Below are 21,533 nucleotides of genomic sequence, written 5' to 3'. Positions count from 1 at the left end.
AGTTCAATACATCAAAGAATGCTTGACTCAAACGTAAATCCAACTTTCAATTAGATTTTTCATGACTTGAGAAACAACAATGCTACTTAACACCTGTACTGCACTACTTAACATACAGTGTACCTGTTTTTTCACTTGTTTTGTTCCATCCCACTTTGCTGTCTTATCAGCTACTGTCTGCACTAAAGCACTGGATAAATATCTATGGTTCTTTCACTCATTAGTGTACTTAGTCGACTGGCAGGCTGAATAGGTTTGAGTCATGCAGCACCACTGTTAAAGTCAATGCTACTCAGGACAAGGTTGGCCAGTGAATCATTAAGAGCACAGATTAGCATCTGTATAAGTCTGCCACTCTTGATCTTTCCCACAGTAACTGAATAAAATACATACGTATTCAACATGCATAGAAACTACAACATTTCATAACCAAAGCCTTGAAGACATTTTCTTCTCAATAAAGCAGCAGATGTTGTAGCCTGCAGTGCCATTTGTAAGATACTGAATATTTCAAAAGCCTGTTATCCAATGAACAAAGCAAAATCTAACTTATAACAGAGTATGTAAAAAGACTTGCAGATGTAGCAGCTTATACAAAAAAATAAAAAAATGTTGTTTTTAAGAGTTCACTTTTTATCTCAGAAAGAGGAGAAATTCGTAGTGTGTGTTGAAGACATGTACCACAGCAAAATGAACTGATCTGCTTCACACACTAGTCTGTTTTTGGGGTTTCTAGATTCATTCGTTCCCTGTGCTTTCAATTATCCACACTCACTTTCTCTTCTTTAAAGGGGGCATGTCATGCATGTTTCTAGGTTTTGATCTTTATCCTAGAAGTCTACTTGCATCTATTTGCCTGATTTACCGTTTAAACAAGTCTTTATCTTATATTGGTCTTTTATGCAGCTCATCTGAAACAGGTTGTTAAAGCTACCGGCTTTTTACAAACCAGCTTCTAGAAGTTGTCCTTCGTCAGACTGCAGCCGGCTCTAGAGGCCACCATGGATGTAGTATAGGAAGTGTACGTGGGGCTCACAGTTGCATACCACTCACTTCTTAAAAGTTTCCTCTCCTGGCGCATGAGTCAAAAACAGTTCCTAGCTTCCAGATATGCTTCCACATTGTACAACCCACAGCACGCGTGCATTCATGCTTCTCCTGCCGGACCCACCCACTCATTCCCACTTGGCCCAGAGACTTTACATTCAAATAATGTCCTGCAAATCTTTTCAAGGTTCTGCTAAAGTTTTACTAATACCAATAAATAAAAATAAAAAAAAATTAAAAGACAGAAAGAGTGAAAAATGACCTTGTTTGCATTTGGAGGTTTCCTGCCAAGAGTTTTGTAGACAAGTCTTTTACAGTGGTTGTCTATAGGCAACATGCTTTATAGGCTGTAGAGGATTTCTTCATTGTGAAGTGGCCACTGGGAAAAGCTGCCTGAATATATATCCATAGGGCCCAGTATTAATACTGTTCATTTCTTGACTTGCAATCATTGAATATCATTAAAAAAAACATGCAGAAACGCCTTTTTTTCCCTGCTCTTGGACTTGAAACAGTCACATATGTATAATGGACATTAAATCTTGAACCAACACTGCTTTGAGAAACATCATCTACAACAATTAATATTTCACCAGGCAGTATGAGAGGAGTATAATAATCACATACTTGCGATAGAACCTCTTGCAGTTGCACATTCTCAGAGTTTCACAATAAGCCCTGCAGCTGATTTACCTTAATGCTCAATATTTCCTTACAACTGTTCACATTTCTTTTCCCTCAAAACGATCTTCTTTACTTTCTCCTCTTTCCGTCCTCCTGACATTTGGCCCGACTCGTCAACTTGCATCTCCTTAATTCTTACTTTCTCATCTTGTAACCTTACACCTCAGCTGCCATCTCAAAATCCGCTTATCTTTCTGCTTTTTTGTTGTACTCTGGTTTCTTCTCACACAGCCCTGTTAGAGGTTATTCTGGCTGGCAGAGACTGCTTGGTGGCTGGAGACTCCTGTTCGAGTGATGAAACTTGCAGTCCTCGTCTACGTACTTTGCGTCAGTGTGTGGCAGGGAACGGCAGCATGAAGCTGGGCCCCGGTGCCAGAAGCCAGTGTGCCAACGCAGTGTCCGCCCTACTTTCCAGTCCTTTACACGGCTGCCAGTGTAAACGAGGAATGAAGAAGGAGAAGAACTGCCTGAGCATCTACTGGAGCCTCCACCAGTCTATCATACATGGTTTGTGCATGGTCATGTGCAATACGTTAATTCTTCAACAAAATTTTTACTCTGGTATATTTAGATACATAATCTGCTGGAAAGCCGTTCATTTAAAATATTTTAACAAACCTGATAAATTAATAATAGGCAGAGTGTCAAAACTTTGTAATTTGGTGAATTGGAGCCTCAGTGACTAAAAGACAATGACTGCATATTATCAATATTCATGTTTCATTAAGTTTAGATGAGCTGTGGTGTTCGTTCAAGCCAATATTTCTCTGTCTTTTATTCTTTCAGGACTCAACCTGGTGGAGAGTTATCCCTATGAGACAGTGCAGAGGGATTACGATTATGTCCGCTTGGCCTCTATTACAGCTGGCAAGTTCGCCGACTTTCATTAACTTTCACCTTATTTTATACTATTTCACCCTTAGAGGATGTTTTATTCTTGCAAGAATACATGACTCTACAGATTTTTTTCTTGGAAATGTGCCCAAGAAAAACAGAGGTCCCTTATGCTCTTCAGACACAACACACACATATTACTATTCCCCCCAACACAACTCCAGGAACCAAAATTATATCTTTTTCTTGAGCACATTATTGTATGGCAACCACATTCACATCCCAGACTCGGATGAAATAACAGAATCCATGAATGTCAGGGCATACTAATGAATGTGTTTCTTCTTCTTCTTTTTTTTATGGACTTACAATGATAGAATATTCCAAATATGGCTTTGTTTCATGCAATATCAGGCTCCTTTAACAATGCAAGCCTATAAAAATTGAAAAAAAAGAGCATCAACCCTGAAAAGTAGATTGTATGTTGAATGCAAGTTAAAATGCAAACACAATATTGCTTGACAATACTGCAAACTAAACATGCCTTTTAAAAAAAAATAAGGTAAAGATTAGTGCAAAATTTAAGCAAAGGTCATAATACTTGTGTTCATGTATGTATGTGACTAACAGTTAATCGATATTATTGATTAAGCTGCTGTTTTCCTAAATAATCAATCGTTTGTAAAAGTAGTGAAAACACCAATCACAACTTCCTATAGTCGCCCTAAAGTGATGTCCTAAATTGTTTGGTTTGTTCAACCAACAGACCAAAACCAAAACATGTCCCATTTACTATCATATATGATGGTGCCAAGCGGCAAATCTTCACACACAAGAGGCCGAAACTGGAGAATATTTTTCATGAAAAGAACAGAAATGACTCTCAGTGATCAAAATGTTGTGATTCATCTTCTTTCAATCGACTCCTTGGATAATTCACAAACTGTTGCAGCGCTATAATCTTGTGGTCTGAGCAGAGCTCCTGTAAGCATTACAAAACTGCAGAAAACTGATGACTCATCCCAGATGCAAGCAGCTCTTACAGGTCAGCTGGTCACTTATTTCCCAGCAGGATGTATACAAAAGGTTCACTGAGAAGATGCCACATAGAGAATCAAAGTTCACTCTCTCGCCAAACATCACCATTCATAACCTCTGCTGCTTTCTTCGGTTTCTTTGGTCCAGATCACAAAGCAGTTTAGATCTGGTACAAAAGATAATTGTATTGGGGTTAACCAGGCTAAGATGCCACTGAAATCACTTTACTGGTGGGTGAAAATTAAAAGAAGTTCTTTTGAGGCAAGGTGATGCAGTATTACAGCACAAAATATGTCTGTGGTTTTGAAAAGAATATACATATACAAACTTTTTTGTGCTGTTAACATGACAGAGGGTTCTCTATTCATTTGAACAAAAAACTAAATCGCTCTGTAATATGTGAAAATGTAGAAGTAGGACTCTTGAGAGAAGACGGACCCCAACATGGATATTAATGATTTTCAGAACTGTAGCCTTGCTAACATTAGTTAACAAGCTCTAAAAAAAGAAAAATAAAAGTATAAATATCCACCTAAAAAGGCTAACTAGCTGACTTTAGGTTAAACTAATAATGTTTGGTATATTAGCCAGCTGTAGCACTTGATAGCTAGCTTGAATTCTTTGCTACTATCAGCTAAATATTCTTTTATGTTGGGAATTTAAATAGCAATGATAATGAAACTAATTGGAAGTCAAACTGTTATAAAAACCTTATGTGTTATGTAACGTTCCTGTAGCAGGTAAAATCAGAGCAATATCTACTATTAAGAATATAGTTTATCTTATGTATAAGAAAGAAGTTTGTAATGTTGACTCAAAAAGTAAAATTAATCCTGTTTCAAGAGTTCACCTTTAATTTTGTAGTTATGATTTAATTCCCTGTACCCTTTCTTTACCTAACCACACTGCTTGTCCTGTATTTTATGTTTCTTCAGTCATATTTATTTCATCTCCATTACTATCTCCTGCTCTGAGTCTTTTACTGAATTGTTTGTAGCATTAATCTGTGATTTTAGAAACATAGTTATCAAGTATTCAGTTTAGACACAAAGAGGAGAATAATCTATGCCATCAAATGAATACAATGGCCCAAATAATCAATGACTCATAATACAAGCCGGTGCCAACACACATTTCAGCCTGATGTGTGTTGTTAAGGGGCTTTCAGAATAATGTCACATTGAAACCCTTTAAAATTCTAAACTGATTCTGAATAAAAGCGAGTGGTGACTGTTTATGCATCTGCACTGTTTCACATAATACATGTGACTGAAGGCTTATAGTTACCTTGCAGTAACAAATGGAGGAAAAGCACAGTGGCACAGGAGTGATGCACATTTTACAGATCAGAGGACGATTTCAGGGGATTTGCAACAGACAGTAGACAAATGTGTCTCTGCTGAATACAAAAAGCAGAGTATATTTTTGCGACAGCTGACTTTAAAAGTCTGGTGTTGTAATATGTCAGCATATCATGCTGATTTTAATTAGGATGGAAAATGTGTGATTCTTGTGCTGACATTAAAATAACTCCTTGAAATTGCCCTTGAGGGTCTTACTTTGTGCACAACTTACTTTCATTTTGAGAAAGTCTACCATTTTCCTAACACTGGAGAGCAAACCTCTCTGCTCACACTTTTTTTTCTGGTACTCAAGAAACAAGTCTCCATTGTTTATTTACTGACTTCCCACTTGAAGCTGCTCTCTGATTCCAAGCTACCTAACTGAACTTTTGAGCTTTTAACATGAGGAGATTACATCTCAGAACAATAAATATATAAACCGAGTACATACCACAGGTCACATACGGTCTTATTCACATAAACACAAAACCTTTTTGATCTACTGCTTTCACTTTTCCACTGACATCTTTTCTTTGACCTTACTTCCATCCACAGACTCTGATGTTGGCATGACAACTGTGAATCGCTGCTTGGATGCAGCCAAGGCTTGCAATGTGGATGACTTGTGCCAGAAGCTTCGCACAGAATATGTCTCAGCTTGTATCAAACCGACTGCCAAGTCAGGCTTGTGCAACCGGCCTAAATGCAATAAGGCCCTGCGCAGGTTCTTTGACCGCGTTCCTGCCGACTACACACACGAGCTGCTCTTCTGCCCGTGTACGGACACAGCGTGTGCAGAGCGTCGGAGGCAGACCATTGTGCCCAGCTGCTCTTATGAAAGTGTTGAAAAACCTAACTGCATTACACAGATGAGGATCTGCAATGCTGACTATGTGTGCAGGTTAGAACAGAGCTCAACAGGAGCTTTTAATTTGCTTCTCTTTATTCCCTTGTCAATCTCATGTAATAGATATTAAACATAATACATCTCATATGGATACAGTAACATATTGGTATAATATGATCATAATCTCCAGATTTGCTTTTGCTTAATGATCCGACTCTTTGCTTATGGTTTCCCAAATCAGCCAAACCAATGTTATATTATTCCCACTTTATTTAACTATTCCTTGGATATAGATTTTAGAAATACTCACCATACATATTTTGGCCAGTGCTGTTCAGTATAATGGCTCTTTGAAACCAAATAAACAGCCATTCAATCAACAAAATGGCCTGCTGTTTTACCCTAAAGCTTTCTACCACCATCGGTAGGAACACCCCAGAGAGCCTGTTGGAATAACACATTAAATATTTAGCACAGATAAAGAGCCAGATGGATCAGAGTTATCGCTCATTGCTATCTCTGGTCATGGCCATTATTTTTCCGCAGCCCCATTACACTCAGAGGGCTTTACTAATGATCCTAGGTCTGGGGGATGAAATATATTACTCTTTCTATCACTTTCACATTACAGTCCACTGCTTTCAGTCTTCAGCATGGCCGACAATATTTCTTTATGTCAGAGGGGCAAACTCTTAATTAAAAGACCAAGTTAAAACTGATAGAATTTATATATATATTTTTTAAAAAGTACCCGTAGACCTTTTGCATAAAACAATACAGGAATCTATCATGTGTTTGCTAACTGGTGCCTGTCTCTTGCTTTTGTAGGTCTCGTCTGGCACAGTTTCAGTATGACTGCGAACCCTCCAAAACATCTGCCAACGGCTGCAAGCAAGGGAACTTTGGAGCTTGTCTCCTCGCCTACACAGGGCTTATAGGTAGGTGCACACCTGAGATGTAACACATGGAGAGAGGGAAAACACAAATTCGAGGCAAAAAAAATGAATTGAAATGAACAGGTGGAGGAGGAAGGAGACAGTATCAAATGAAAGTATGTGCCAAATGCAGCGCGAGAGATGGAAAGAGAAAACTGCACAGCAAAGAGGCAGGAATGAGTGGAAGATAGATAGATAGGGAAATTAATAAATACAGTACAGATAAAAAAGTCAAAATGAAATGAAACCTCTCATTCTTAACCAATGATGTAAGACCTAAAAGCATAAAAAAAGCAACCTCTGCACTAAAAAAAAAAAAATCACAGGCTCCTTATACAATGTGAGGTTTAATCTGTTTTATAACAATCCGTAAAAGAAAAGAACAGCCGCTTCTTTTCCACACACTGGAAAGAGGAGCTAACCTAATGCATTTCAAGAACCTCAAATGGTGCCCCTCAGCACAAACATACACTTGGCATTTTCATTCCTGTCTTGTATTTATTAAAGCACTTCAAATCCCACCTCCACTATGTCGAAAAAAAGAGAAAACAGCCGCACACACAAAAAGAACTCAATGCCAGAGACTTCTGTGACCTAAAAAAGAGAAAATTGGAGTATTTCTCAGCATCTCGCTATGATATTGTGCGAGCCAGTGCACAGCCGGTCTAACCTGAGGTACTGAAATATTATTGCTCCTTTACAACAGGTCAGTGCATAGGAAATGCTGTGTCCATTAATGTTTCAAAAAACAAAGCACTATGAATGCAGTGTAACAACTCAAAGGAGGATATTGATTGAAGCCTGGTGCTGTCTCTCTGCAGGAAGTACAATAACTCCCAACTATGTTGACAACTCCACATCCAGTGTGGCCCCATGGTGCTCCTGCTCAGCCAGTGGGAGCCGGAGAGAGGAGTGTGATAATTTCCTGGGATATTTCACTGACAACATCTGCCTCAGTGAGTGTTGCTCTATTCACAACAAAGTGGAATGTACTGACTCGTGTTTTTGGGGTAGGGGGTTGTTTAAACAGAGGTACTGACTGCTGTTTTAACATCCTGTTTAACTGGTGTCATGCAGTTTAAAGGAAAACATGATTATGTTTATATTAAAGTGTGTTTTTTTCCCCCCTTCCAGGCTATGTTTAGGTTTGTATCTGGTCAAATGATCACTTCCAACTTAAAGCACTTAACTGGGTGTTTTTGCATAACAATTATGCCAAGAGCAGTGACTTAGCAACCCATGAAAATGCACAGTTAAATGTAGTTTAATCAGCTCAGAGGTTGTGTTGTCATGATACCTGTTTAAGTACAATGAACAAAAATGTAAATGTTTTATTAAATGCTATCCATTCTTTTCACCACAGGGAAATAAGTATTGGTTGTTCCAATACATGGCATCTCTACAGCAGAATGAATGTCAATAAACAACCAAGTATACACTATATTAGAAATGATGAAGATAAATGACATAAGATATCACCAGTCAGTGATGAGTTGATATTGGCTTGTGGAATGTTTGTATCTCACTCGACCTGAGGGTGAAGGGTGAAGGTGGTGGACCTTTCTGCGGACAGCATCATGTTGTTGGACACGATCATCCAGAACATCATGTGACAGATTGTCCGCCTGAAACGATTTTTATAGATGACAAGTGGTTCAACGGTTGTGGATATTGAAATGGCTGGCTACGGTAATGACTGATATTCCAGCAGCCAGCATTGCAACATGTTTCATGTCTTTCTGTTGTCATCTGTGATGCATTTTAAGGTCTTCTTTTGTACTTTAAAGCCACACAAGGATGTGGATTACCTTAGTGGTTTAGAATTCGTCACCATCAAAAACTTTTTGTACACAGCTGACTAAATTTAACACTCTCCTAACTAGAGTCGGAAAACCATTTGCATGCTGTGCTCATAAAGATACCACGGCAAAAACCTCATGAAAGTAAAGTAATAATACGTGACAGAACATGGAACTTAGCCAAAAAGACAAAGCCAAAGGAAACAGTTAGCATTGCCCTAGTCTTGGTTAGACTCCACCTCACAATCACTTTTCTAAAGAGGAAAGAAACGCCCTGACTTGTTTGTATTTCTTTAAACCAATCACAGATGTCGTGGGTAGGGCTAACCTGTATCTTTGGTGTCGCCTTAAAATAGTGACAGATGGAATTGTTCTGGTGGAAGATCTGCACGATGGACACAAAAATGTAGAATTCACTGAAAATAAACTAGCAGGGCTGCCTTATTGCATAAATTGTCAGCAGCACTTGAAATTTTTAGTGTGGAAGGCTGCAGCTCGGAGTGGGCTGTTGTTGTTGTTTTTATTCTGCACTGAAGGGGATTTTGAATATGGTAGCACGCAAATTGTAGGAGGGGAAGAGAAAGCCAGCTGACAAGGGCGGCCAGTGGGTCAGTGAGTCGGACTATCATTGGCCTTAATTGCCTCGTCAGACTCTGATGGTGCAAAAAGTTTGCTCATCACAAATTAGATCCCACTTGTCTGACTCACATTTGAGGACATCGTGTAATTACGTTACCTATTACATCCACTAACTTGTCACTCTGTGAATCCTTTGAACAAGTCAGTGTGTCTCTTGGCAAGATGCTTTGCCAAGTCGGACATGCTGGTTCCCTCAGCCTGCGTAGGTTTGAAACATCTTTTACAGACTGCCTTCGTGCTGTGGTCTCGTCCTGACTGTCGGCTGCAAGCGAAATAATGCCACATTTTGCTTTGTGCGTCTGCTTTGTAGACAATTGGTGGACAGTCGGCATGAGCGCTTGTTTGTGCACCCAGGCCTGTAGTCTTGTCACCATGAAAGCTGCAGTGTGCTTATGAGAGAAGAAAAAAGGGGTTGGCACGCCCACTATGCCTGCAGAGAGTGGAAGCAGAGCTCTGCACACTTACTGCCCTGCTGTCACACATTAAGGCAACTAACAGAAAAAAACAGCTTCTACTATTAAAACATTTTTTTTCCCCCTTAAGTACCACTAATAATAAAATGGTACATAGTGTTCTTTTCAACAGGAGGACACTGTGATACCTTTTTACTACAGGTATAGTGTGCAACACTTCTCCAAGAACAGAATCTGCGACATTTCAGTTTGTAAGTTGCACTAATCGACAATTTTTTCAGATCACAACTGTCTATGTTAACAACTGATATATTTTCCAGTTTCAGCAAGTATAAGTTAAATGTGTGTCATGCACATTTTTTGACTATTTCTTGGCTGGGAGAAATAAAAAATGTTATTCTGAACCACATTCACCACTTACAGATGTTCATCAGGTTGGGAAATGTAAACTTAAAGCATGTTTTTGCATTTATGCGGCAAAGAAAGCATCAGCTCTGCCTCAGTTGACTGAAAAACGTAAGCACGTGGACACTTTCAGGCTAAACTGCCATCGTATGAAGTAAAAGCCACTAACTGTAGAGCTGAACCAAATGCTGTTTCAAAAATACCCTGAAGGTTTACTCTGATCTCTCAGGCTTCATGTCCTTTTACTTCACTACTGGTACAGCTACGCAATTTCATTTCTAAAACGAAGCACAAAAATGGTGATCCCTAATCAGAATAATTTGCACTGATAACCTGTGACAGGGGACATTCAAACAGACTTGATATGAAAGTAAAGTGAGCTCTGTGGCAGAGATAGTGACAGGGCAGAGCTGTTGGGATTCAGTGAGACAGATGTTTCTCAGCATGCTCCAACAGCAGTAGAGCGATATATATTTAAATCAAAGATCATATGCTTTTTATAGCATTAACTGTGTGCTCTCTTTCCCTCCCTCTGTTTCTTTCTTGCTCTCATATATAGACTCACTTTATCCTTTCTCATTATTGATATTCGTTTCACGTGGTTTCCTTGGTAATTTCATATAGCTCTACAGACATTCACTTCACAGTGAATTATAAGTAAGCAGCACTGTGAACCTTAGGTTTTTAACAACCTAACAACCATTTAGGATCATTTATTAATACATTTATTAACTCTCATCTAAGCACCTGATATTTATTTTTTCTCTACTGATAGAAACAAAGTATGCATATAACTCATAAATATTCCTTCTGAAAACCACTGATGAATTTAGACACAATTTTTTGTTTTACATCTCGTCTTATGGTGCCTAATATCTTTCGCGATCAGTTACATATATAATATAATTTAATCTACTAATTAAGATAAGATGCTTATTTTAATTATTTTCTCAGAATGTGCCATTAATGCTAATTAAAAAAATCTGGTCACATAAATTTATCTTTCAGCACAAAACTTATTAAAACAAAACAAAAAAAAATGTTGTTGAAACTGAGGTAACAAACCAAAATAACTATCTCATAGAAAGACAGTAATTGCATGAAATACCTTTATAATACATTTTGTAGCCAATACAGCTGAACTAACTGATTGGCTTAAAAATGTAGCATAGTTGTCGATCAACATCACGTTCTTTAGGCAAGTGTTTGCTTCTGAGTCGTCATTAGAACCTTTCAATGTCAAAAATAATTCTTGTATTTCTTTAATTGTGCATTTACTTATCTACATTGGCCCCATGGTGTTGCATTATGGTTACTGGTAGCTTTGATGTTGCTAAGCTTGTGGGAGCTGTCAGTCGGCCTTGAAAGGGTTCAATTAGTGTAACCTGGGAAATTCTCCGAGGGCTCATCTGTTTTAATACCATGAAGGAAAAAAAAAAACAATCACGATAATTGATTTTGTTCTGTAATCACCCTCTGATTGGACCGATACAGACTGTATTTGTGTAATGCCTGTTTAAAAACAGAGCCATTTCCCTGTGACTAAAGTTTAAATCTGCCAGTGACTCCAATGAAAGGGACACTGTTTACATGACTGTCCCGACTCCAGCTAGCGGTGTATGCTGAAAGCACAAATCACACATGCTTGCTGTAGGCAATTTTCACACAATTATAGAAAGCCAAAAAATGGAATTAATTAAATATATTGCTCAGCCAAATTTTGAAGCCAAATCTGCTACCTGCAACTCAAAAAAATAATACCTTACAGCATACAACATCAGAAAAACCATTTTCAACCTAAAATTTTCACCTATTTGGATGTCAGAAAAATGTTGAAACAGCTTGAAGTCGTTTGAGGAGGAATGTGGAGTTAGGGGTTTATTTAAAGAAAATCACTGAATAAAACTGTATTATGGTCCTCGTGTTGAAAAGGCACAGGGTATGTAAATCGCAATTCATCTAACGTTCAGAAGGAGACACTCTAGTATTCCCAGTGATCCAAGCAATTACTGTCAGAAGTCAATATATTTCTACATACTCGCACTGACAAAACATTAATCACAGAGTTCATTCCAGTTGTTTTCTATCAGTGACAACATGTAGGACAAGCTTCAAAAGCTGGCCATACACTGCGTGAATTTATGAAACATGTACGATGTTTTAACTCACACTACATGTTTTAATCGGCCTTCCTGCAAACCTGCTACTTCTCTGCTCACGCGGGTCAATCGACCGGCTGCCATGTGCAGCTTGCACAGAGTGTAAGCACCAAGCCTCCGGTCGGTTCTGTCCGCTGACAGTGCCAATAAAGATGGCTGTGTCCCCAGCGCTCGCAATAACAGAGAAAGGCAGTGTTACTTTGCTAAAGCTGAAATTGTACTGCTGGTTGCTATGTTCTTAATGGACTTCATTTTTCAACATGAGCGTATACAGGTAGATTTTCCAATTCACTGTATGCCAACATTTCAACACTTTAACTGTTACGGTAAAAAATTATGGCCGATTAGATACCTACGAACATTTTCATTTCTTTTGAAAATAGCTGACAATTTACTTTATGTTTGATTTACGTATTCCTTTTGTTTTCCCTGTAATACCGCCAAAACAATGACACTAACAATAGCAGCAAATGTAACTTCTAAAATCAAACATATGCATCAAAAGAAGACCACGGAGGAAAATTCAAGCAACACTGCATGCCAGGTTGTATGGATTATGATATAAAAGGAGTTGATACAGTATTAGAAAGTTGAGTAATTTAACAGTGGTAGAAATAGCAGCAGCATGTGATGGGAATGTAATGGTGATCAATCAGCCTTGTTTCAGAAGTCCTACACTGATGTTTGGTAATTTATTGTGTCTTCTGTTCTGTTCCTGTGTCTCCTTGTTTCTATGCTAATTCTCCCCTTAAACACAGTTTCTCTTATATGTTGTATGACCTCTGCTCCGGAGCGTGAATAATTAATGTCCTTATTATTGGCCTCAGTGAGTATATATCTATCATGGAACCTGTACACATAGTGAATATCTTTGCTTGGTGTGTGTGGTGAGGTGAATCTTTGGCCAGTCCTTCGTCGGGCCTCCTGCCTAGAAAAGATACAGAGAGAGGTCTCAGAGTTATTTGGCCAGAGCAAATGCTCTAAGAGTTAATGAGGTCGATGTGGAGAGGCAGGTGCAGTTTGGATACTTGAAGAGAATACTGAGTATTTTCTTTTTTTTTTCTTTTTTCTTTTCTCCTCCGCTGACCAAATCCAAACTAGCTCCAGCGCAGCAAAATCTCTTATGCAAAATTCATAATTCACAACTGGAGGCATCTGTCGTGATTGAATAAGACATGAGTGTAACTCAATAGAAACAGTTCAAACCGATGTTGGTGAAGTCTTTTAAAATATTTTTTTACTGCTTTGTGTCATGTTTCAGGGAATGCTCTCATGACGTTTGGAAGTGAACCAGACCAGCAGCCGACTCTGAGCCAGTACAGCACAACCAGCCACGGCAGCAGAGAAAACAGAAGCACGACTTCTCCACCAGAAACCATAGAAACTATGAGGAACTTTCTGGATACAGTAATACCAACACAGGTGTGCAGTTTGTTTTGTCAAGGCGAGAGTTCACTGCAGTACTTTCACAATGTTCTACATTCAGGAAAGAACCCTTTTCTGACACTGAGCGATATAGGTTTCTCAAATTATTTTATAATGCAAACATGTTTCCAGAAAAATGTGATAATCGCAGAGAAAACGGTTGTGTTTATTTCAGCTATTCGTTCTCAGTGTTCCCAGTTGAATTTGTGTAGAGAGGAGTAGTGGCATGCAGTGAAAATGAGGTACATCATGTCAGTCTGATAATGTGTTTTTTGAGTTACGAACACTTGAATGCAGCCTTTTTTGGGACCTCCATATAGAGATAGTTGATAGAAGCATAACACTGGGATCAGACTAAACAACATCAGCCAGATAACCTTAACTGACACACATGGGGCACTGGGAGCAAAAATGAACAGAAATGATGGAGAGGCCTCAAAACGTCCTGACAAAGAGACAAACAGTGTTTTAAATAAATTATACCAGAAGGGCCACTTTAGTTTCTGTTCACATACACCTTCACATTTACACATCCACCTTATTCATTATGGTTCCTAGGCCAACTGTTATACCCAGAAACATAGATTACAAATGTACATATTCATATGGAACAGTTAAGTTGGTCTTCCAAGCTGTCAGCAAGCAACAACTGTTTAAGCTCCAATGCGGCATGGCCGTTAGCTAAGTTTCCTAGGGAAGACGTGGTAATAATTTTCAACTCCGATCACCAAAGCAGACACAGTGATGATCCCAAAAGAACATTTCAGAGACTCACGTAGCCCTAGCCTCCTTCTTAGCCAAGTCCCAATCCTTAAAGTCACTCTAAAACTACATTTTTACAACTGAATGACAGGTTCCTCACATGCACTGTTGTTTGACCAGGAGGTGGAGGATTACCATTAAATTAACAAATTAGATTTAAAAGGAAAAAAAAGCTTTTTCCAGCTGAAATCCAAACACACTTACCAAAATACTGATCTGCTAACTACTTACACTAGCTAATGGTTAATTGTGCTTTTTATATAATTGGTAGGGTTAGCTCAACCCAGATCACATTTATGTAGGTGTCCCGGATCCCAAGATTATATTATTTTACTGGCAAATTTATGATGTGAAAAAAAGGGGAAATTAGTAGTTAACAAAAAGACACAGGGAATTCTGACTTGTATATTTATTTTCCACTGGGTCTTTAACCTTGGTCTCCTGGGGATGTTCTATACCTGCAAATCTGTTGAGATGTGTGTTTGTAATCCCACTGAACGAAGCAGTGCAGTTACATCATGCAAACTATACATCATGTTGCCAAGAGAACCTACATGTATTCAGCTGGTATTAAATTAAATTTATTTTTATATATAGCTCTTTGTTACTACAACCTGTTTCTCTTCCCTGAAGTAGGCAACACATGATTGGATCATTTTTTTTGTGGGGAAGAAGTCACATGAGATGTGAAACACCCCTCTTTAAGAGTCTGTAGAAAAAAACCTGGTTAACATATAAAGTTGATAACCACCGCTATGGTACACATTCTGTCTGAGCAGGGTTTTAGGTTTTGTTGAGCCAGCTTACACAAAGAAACTTTCTCTGTAGTACAACTCTTTGGTCTAATGTAAATCCTGAGACAAAGTGTCACTAAGCAGCTTTCATATGTGCAATGATGAATAAAAACTTTTAGTGCCCTATCAGCAGATTAACATGACTGACAATCGAGGGAAAAAAGAAGCATGACCATAAACTGGTCTTTCTGTCTCTTCTTAGGTCTCTCTGGGAAATGAGCTACTGGTTGGTCACTCCACCCTGCCATCCAACAGCCTACCAAACTCTGCATCACCTCGCAGTCTAATGCTTCAAGCTGCCTACAGCCTTCTGTTGTTGCTCCTTCATCTCCTCAACAATGGACACTGAAGACTGCAGGAGAGCATGCTGAGGACCCTCCTAGTACCTAGCAGATTGGAGGGCCAGTGCAGTAAAGAGGAAAATGGACCATGTGGCGTTGTTCCTCCCTCTAAATATGTACAGCGATTCTGTTTTTCTATTTTTGTGTCAAAATAGTCCGGCCCAACCTGCCAGTGTTCTCACTCAGAGTGTGGGAACCATCTGCAGGGCGATGCCAGTCTTTACATTTGTACATTATTGTCGCAATCAAGTCAAGTTGAAATGAAGTCAGTTCTGCTTTTGTGGACTAACCCAATCTTCAGCTGTATCTGTATTCAAAGTTACAGTTAAATATAAGGCAGATGTGTATGATACAAAGACATGAAGTATGTAGCTGTGAAGACTTGTATTATCAACAGAAGCTCTTGTTTAAAGAAGTGTACGGGAAAATAACCGGAGTAAACCAGTGAACTTGGTATTTTCGCTGTCCTCTGTGTATAGTGTTCAGAAAGATGCTGGAGAAAACTCTCCTCAACCAACTCAAAGAGGACCATCATTTCTGTCCAATGCTGGAATAGTGAAGCATCAAACAGACAGTCCTGGACAAGTGTACTGATTCTACAATGTCCAGCACCACTATCGAGAAGAAATGTGGCAAACACGAGAACAACCTTGGCATAATTATCATCCTTTCCATCAAGACTGTTGGCCTTTCTCAGACCCTCTCACACAACGTCATTTGTTATCGCTAAAGCTACAGAAGCTTTTTATAGAAAATATAAGTCCTTGGTGTTTATCAGCAAAGACAGGTTTGTGGGCTTGAAAGGAGATGACCAGAAGAGCAGTAACTCTTTACCTGTGCTGCTGTGCTATGTGTTTGTGAGTGTAATACCCTTTTATTTCTCATTGTGTAAGTGAACATCGCTATACTGGACTCTTGAGTTTTTGTGCCAGAGACGGAAGTGAATGATTTGATTTAGTGAGTGTCGCCAACACCAGTATGGAGCCTGTTAGAGATTTGACAGTAATGAATGATTCAGTATTTTCTGTTCTTGGAACCTGCTGGAGAATTCTGAACAGGAACAGAGGTGCAGCAAATAAAAGTTCTCAGATCACTATGTGTATACATCATCGCGTCATTCGACCTTTTTTAAAAAAATTTTATGCTTTGTTAGGTGCTATTGGTGTGAATGTTCTCTGAGGACACAGACAGCACATCACTGAAATTGTGTTTACCTTAACAGTTGTACAACTTCCAGGAGTAGTCTGGAGTGCATTATTTGAAGGGGGACTATAACAGGATTTACAGCATAATCCAGCCATTTGTGACCTACTGATCTGTCTTAAAAAGCTTATAAGCTGCTTCACTTCTGAGCCTCTGTGCTTATATGTTGCTTACTTGGGCCTCAATGTCCTTTAGGGCCAATAAAAAAACAAATTTCAACCCCTAACGCCGTTTAGAAAAACTGACTTCTAAGTGCTGCGCATGCTAACTTTTAATTTATCCATTATCTGACACCTAAACTATTTTTAGCTCCACTTCACCCACAGTATAAAGAGACACGCAGCTGCAGCCAAAGACTAAACTTCATAAGACTAGGAAAGTCTGTAATCAATGGCCAGAGGGAGCATCATGAGTGGGCAAGACAGACATGCTGTAAAATACATTTCTAAGGTCTCATCACATACCAGGCCCAATGGAGTAAACAATACTATAATAAAGAAACAAGCAAAAGTTTGGCCAGAACCTGGTACAGTTTGATAAAGATTAAGCAGCCGTTATACTCAGCAGGAAAAGTGATGAATTTGTAGCAGCTATCTGCAGTTAAACAAACCCTCTCCACTGTTCTGCTGTTGACATTTTGCTTTAGTTTTCTGAAAACAATTAATGGATAACTCAGCTCTTAATGTGACACAGAGTGACACTGTTATCTTGTAGTTAACATTGTTAAATGTGACCAAAATGCACAACACTGTCAAAAACCAGAGGAAACAATACTCACACTAATACAAACAAATTAGATTGGATTAAAAGATATTATAATTAGGGGGTTTGCTTATTTACAAGCTTTGCATATTTGTCATCAGTTTCTTGTAAATATATTGTCACACTGCCATCAAAAATAACATATTCAGCTCTGTATAAGAGCTGTTTTAAGCCTATTTTTGTGGTGTGTGTAACATGTATGTAGTCAACAAAAAAAAAGATGTAATGGCTAGTAGGAAAAATAACCAGAAGACTAGGTTAGGGTACTGGAGGGCAGGAGGCAGTAAATAAAGGCAAGGACACAAGTTTGTAAACCAAGTGAAAATATAATTAAGTGAAACAGACATATGTACAGGAACTGCAGTTCATATTACAACACCTGTATAATTACACGTGCACAATACAGTCCCTTTTCTCCTGGTTCTCCGAGTTCAGGGTTTGCTGGATGCAAACAGAACACAAACTGTCTGTAGAGTATATGGTAAGGAGTGTAGATGTTCAAGAGCGCATTGTCCACTTGTTTGGGGTTGAAATGTCTTTATTTATGATGAACCCGAGAATCCGAGGTTGTGGAAGAAGATGAAGGGACAGGCTGCACAACCTTCTACCAGACTGGAGCAGGAACTGGGCTGAAGCAGGGCATCTCCTAGACTCTGAGCCTGGATCTGTAGCTCGCCATCCAATTAGTCCAAGTTAAGGCACCTGGCCTGAATGGACCAAACAAACAAAGTTCAGAACAGTTCTTGAAACTGAGCGCTAACGTTAAGCTAATGTTAGCATCTTCATGGCATTAGTGTGTACATGGTACATCACTGAATATACATGAATTCAGACATTTGTTCAACATTAGCATGTTAGCAATTTGAAATTAATCATTAAAACAAAACAAAAACGCATGATAAAGGCATTCAAGTGCATGTTAGCATTAGCCATGTGTTAGCGTGTGGCTAATGCTAACAGGCTAACAATTAAACAACCAAAAGAAACTCAAACAAGACCAACCAAAATCAACAAAACAATGTTACACACTCACCAGTTCAGCAGGACTCTGGCACACAATGACAAGGCCCCCAGCACAACTCACTATCAGGTCTAAAAAAAGTGTAAAGAAAATAGCTTGGCACCAAACAACCACTGATGCTGCATAGGGTAAAATGCCTGCAAAGCACCAACCTGTAACAGCTGTCCCTTGGCCCCTTTCCACATGACTGAAGAGGAGAAGGGCCTGGGCAGTTTTATAGAGCGGTTGGAGCTATGCCATTGGCTGATTGGCAAGCCATGTGACACGGTGCATTCAAATGCAAGAGAGAGTGCAGGGAAAACCATCACCAGAGTTACCCCTGGTTACGTGTGTGTGTGTATTAAATGTAAGAAAACACAATAAAAGCAAAAAAACAGAATTATTCATTAGGCCTGTTGCCACTGTTAATTTTTAAAATCGGCTACTCCCAAAAAAAAAAAGCACGCTCACTTGACCTCATTGCAAAAGTTTAATGTGACAGCTACAAGTCTGCTCACTCTGATCTAAAGGACAGGAAGAGAAGTCAGGACCCAACTTTATTTAGAGCTGAAAACTGACATGCCTACATGCAAATGACTTGTTAATCATCTTACACTTCCTGATTGACAATAGCCCCAAAGTACAGTCACTTTTGCAGGTATGTGGTCATAAGGCAAAGAAAACCTGAAATTTTGACTTAATGATTAAGAATCCAAAGTCATAATTCATCCTGTGGGGAACACTAAAGTCTTTATCAAAGTTCAAGGCAATCCATTCAGTAGACCTACTCTGTTAGTGGGGCTAAAAACAAAAACAGGCTGAACCACCTCGGCAATCACTGCTGCCAAGGCTCATCATATTACACACCAATCATGGCATCTTTTATTACATTTTGCTTGACATTAAATATGCCTGTTGGTTGTTTTCAGGGTTTGACCAATGTTCCTCTTTGGTGATGTACAGTCTGTCTGTTTTTGTTATGATTCCAAAGTGTTCTCCTTGACACGTTAAATACATTTTCAGTTAATAAACTGGTACACTCGCAGTTTGGACTCACACAATATTCCTTTTAATGCCCACGACAGCAGAGGCTGGAGAGATGATGTTTTCGGGTTGTCCATCCCATTCTCCATCCCATTTCTCGTGAACACACTGTGTTGGACGCCTCGAGGGAATTTCTTCTAATTTGAAACCAGACATTCACTTTGAATCAAGGATGAACTGAGAGAGAGAAAAAATGACTCTAAAAGCCCATATATGGTGGCTTCTGGTTGCAAACATACAATGAATAATTGTAAATGAGAATTAGGCCGCTTCTGTGTTTTAGCCACACAATCTGTAAATAGCTATTAATATGTGACACTATGCTTCCTCCTGACTAATCAGAACTTTTGTAATTAGGAATCATCAGACCTTAGTTATTATTTTTCATTCATTAATTGATTCCCTTACTGTCTTGAGCGTCCTTTTGGGCAGTATCTCTGCTCCTCCCTTTTAGCTGGTAAACTCCATTCCTAAGAGCAGAAGGTGGGGATGGTTTAAAAATGAATATTTTCTTTGTTACACACACGGCAGTAGAAAATTACTTTGAGTCAAAACCGTAAACTCTGAAACATATAAACATTGAATCATGGCTAATCTAATTTGTCTTTTCTGCAAACAATTTGCAAAAAAAGACTAACATCAAAGCAAAAGCTGATTTCTACAAAGTAATGTCAATTCATGAAAAATATAAAATGTAAAATTAGTGATTACATACATTTTTACCCTATAAAAGTGATTTGCCAAATTCAATACAATTCCAGCCATTGGTAGAAGTTGAACAGTTTGTGAAATTAAGATGATCTCAGCGCAGTGAATGTGTCTCAAGAGATATCTGGAAGGTCCAGTCATTGTTGAATTAGTACTCCTGGCTATAATTACACTATGAATACAGAGGACACTCCAAGAAACTCTGTGCAAAGGTTATTGAAAAGCATTATTCAGGGAATGGATCAAGAAAAATGTCCAAATCACCAAATACCCACTAGAGTACAGTGAAATCCATCGATAAGAAATTGAAGGAATATGGCACATGCATAAATTGTCATGGAGCAGGCTGTCCTGACAAAGTGTCTGTGCAAGAAAGAGACTAATGAGGGAGGCCACCAAGACACTTATGACTCCTATATAGGACTTCAGCAGCTGAGAAGGAAGAAACCAACTGTTCGCTGTTCTTCATCCATCAAAGTTTTCTAGGAACGTGGCACAGAGAAGGCCACTGCTGAAAAAAAGCTTATAGTAAACATTGACTAGGTTTGCCAGAAGGCATGTGATGGACTTTAAAGTCAACTGGAAAAGGGTTCTTTGTTCTGGTGAGACTAAAATGTTTTTGGCCATCAGACGATGCTTTGCTGGCAAACACCGAAAACTGCACATCCTCGCAAAGACACCATCCTCACTGTGAAGCATAGTGGTGGCAGCATCATGATGTGTGGATGCTTCTTGGCAGCAGGCCATGGGAGGCTGGCAAAGCCTGGAGGACAATCTGATGCAGTCTGCAAGAGAACTTAGGAGAAAAGTTGCTTTCTGGCAAGACAATGACCCAAAGCATACAGCCAAAGCTACATAAAAATGATTTGGACAGCAAAGTCAGCGTTCTTAAGTGGCTGAGTCAGAGTCCAGATCTCAGTCCAATTGAGAACTAAAAATAATAGTAATAATTTAAACATATTTCAGGGCATATAACATTAATTAGTATAAATAGGCAATGGCAAAAAGTACAAAAGCATTGTAGGATATTCTCAAATTACAGAGTAAGGCTGAGGCATGCGCTGTGTTTTCCCCATATGAGCTGTGATAGAATGTTATTTTAGTGTAAGCTTACATTGCGTCTAAGAGATGTCTCTTCTCCAGAAAGCAATGCAAATAAAGATAATTAATTCATTTGTTGATATCTTGAGTTCATAAATGTCTGTGTGGTGTATATGGAAAATACATTTTTTTCAGTGGACTTTTTAATGCTCACTGATCAGCTGACAAGTTGGTGTTTGCTGGTGTTGTCAGAATATTTTCATCTAATGAAGACGCTCCCTGTATGTGCATTCAATACAACTCTTAATGT

At 38.9% G+C, this 21,533-nt stretch overlaps 1 protein-coding gene across 1 annotated transcript in view; it reads left to right on the top strand.

Moving 5' to 3' along the window:
- Positions 1-16,569, top strand: part of gfra4b (GDNF family receptor alpha 4b) — a 77,854-nt gene extending 61,285 nt beyond the window's left edge. Inside the window, exons 2-9 of the mRNA XM_008295366.1 lie at positions 1,732-1,834; positions 1,963-2,238; positions 2,518-2,598; positions 5,502-5,847; positions 6,622-6,731; positions 7,550-7,684; positions 13,405-13,565; positions 15,327-16,569. Of these exons, the coding sequence (XP_008293588.1) occupies positions 1,732-1,834; positions 1,963-2,238; positions 2,518-2,598; positions 5,502-5,847; positions 6,622-6,731; positions 7,550-7,684; positions 13,405-13,565; positions 15,327-15,473 (1,359 nt within the window). The 3' untranslated portion in view covers positions 15,474-16,569. The remainder of the gene's footprint in view (positions 1-1,731; positions 1,835-1,962; positions 2,239-2,517; positions 2,599-5,501; positions 5,848-6,621; positions 6,732-7,549; positions 7,685-13,404; positions 13,566-15,326) is intronic.
- The last annotated feature ends 4,964 nt before the right edge of the window (positions 16,570-21,533 follow it).

This window comes from Stegastes partitus, unplaced genomic scaffold (assembly GCF_000690725.1).
Source record: "Stegastes partitus isolate 25-593 unplaced genomic scaffold, Stegastes_partitus-1.0.2 Scaffold22, whole genome shotgun sequence".
NCBI classification, from domain to species: domain Eukaryota; kingdom Metazoa; phylum Chordata; class Actinopteri; family Pomacentridae; genus Stegastes; species Stegastes partitus.
The sequence above is the reverse complement of the archived record's forward strand: the minus strand, read 5'-3'. Positions and strand labels throughout refer to the sequence as shown.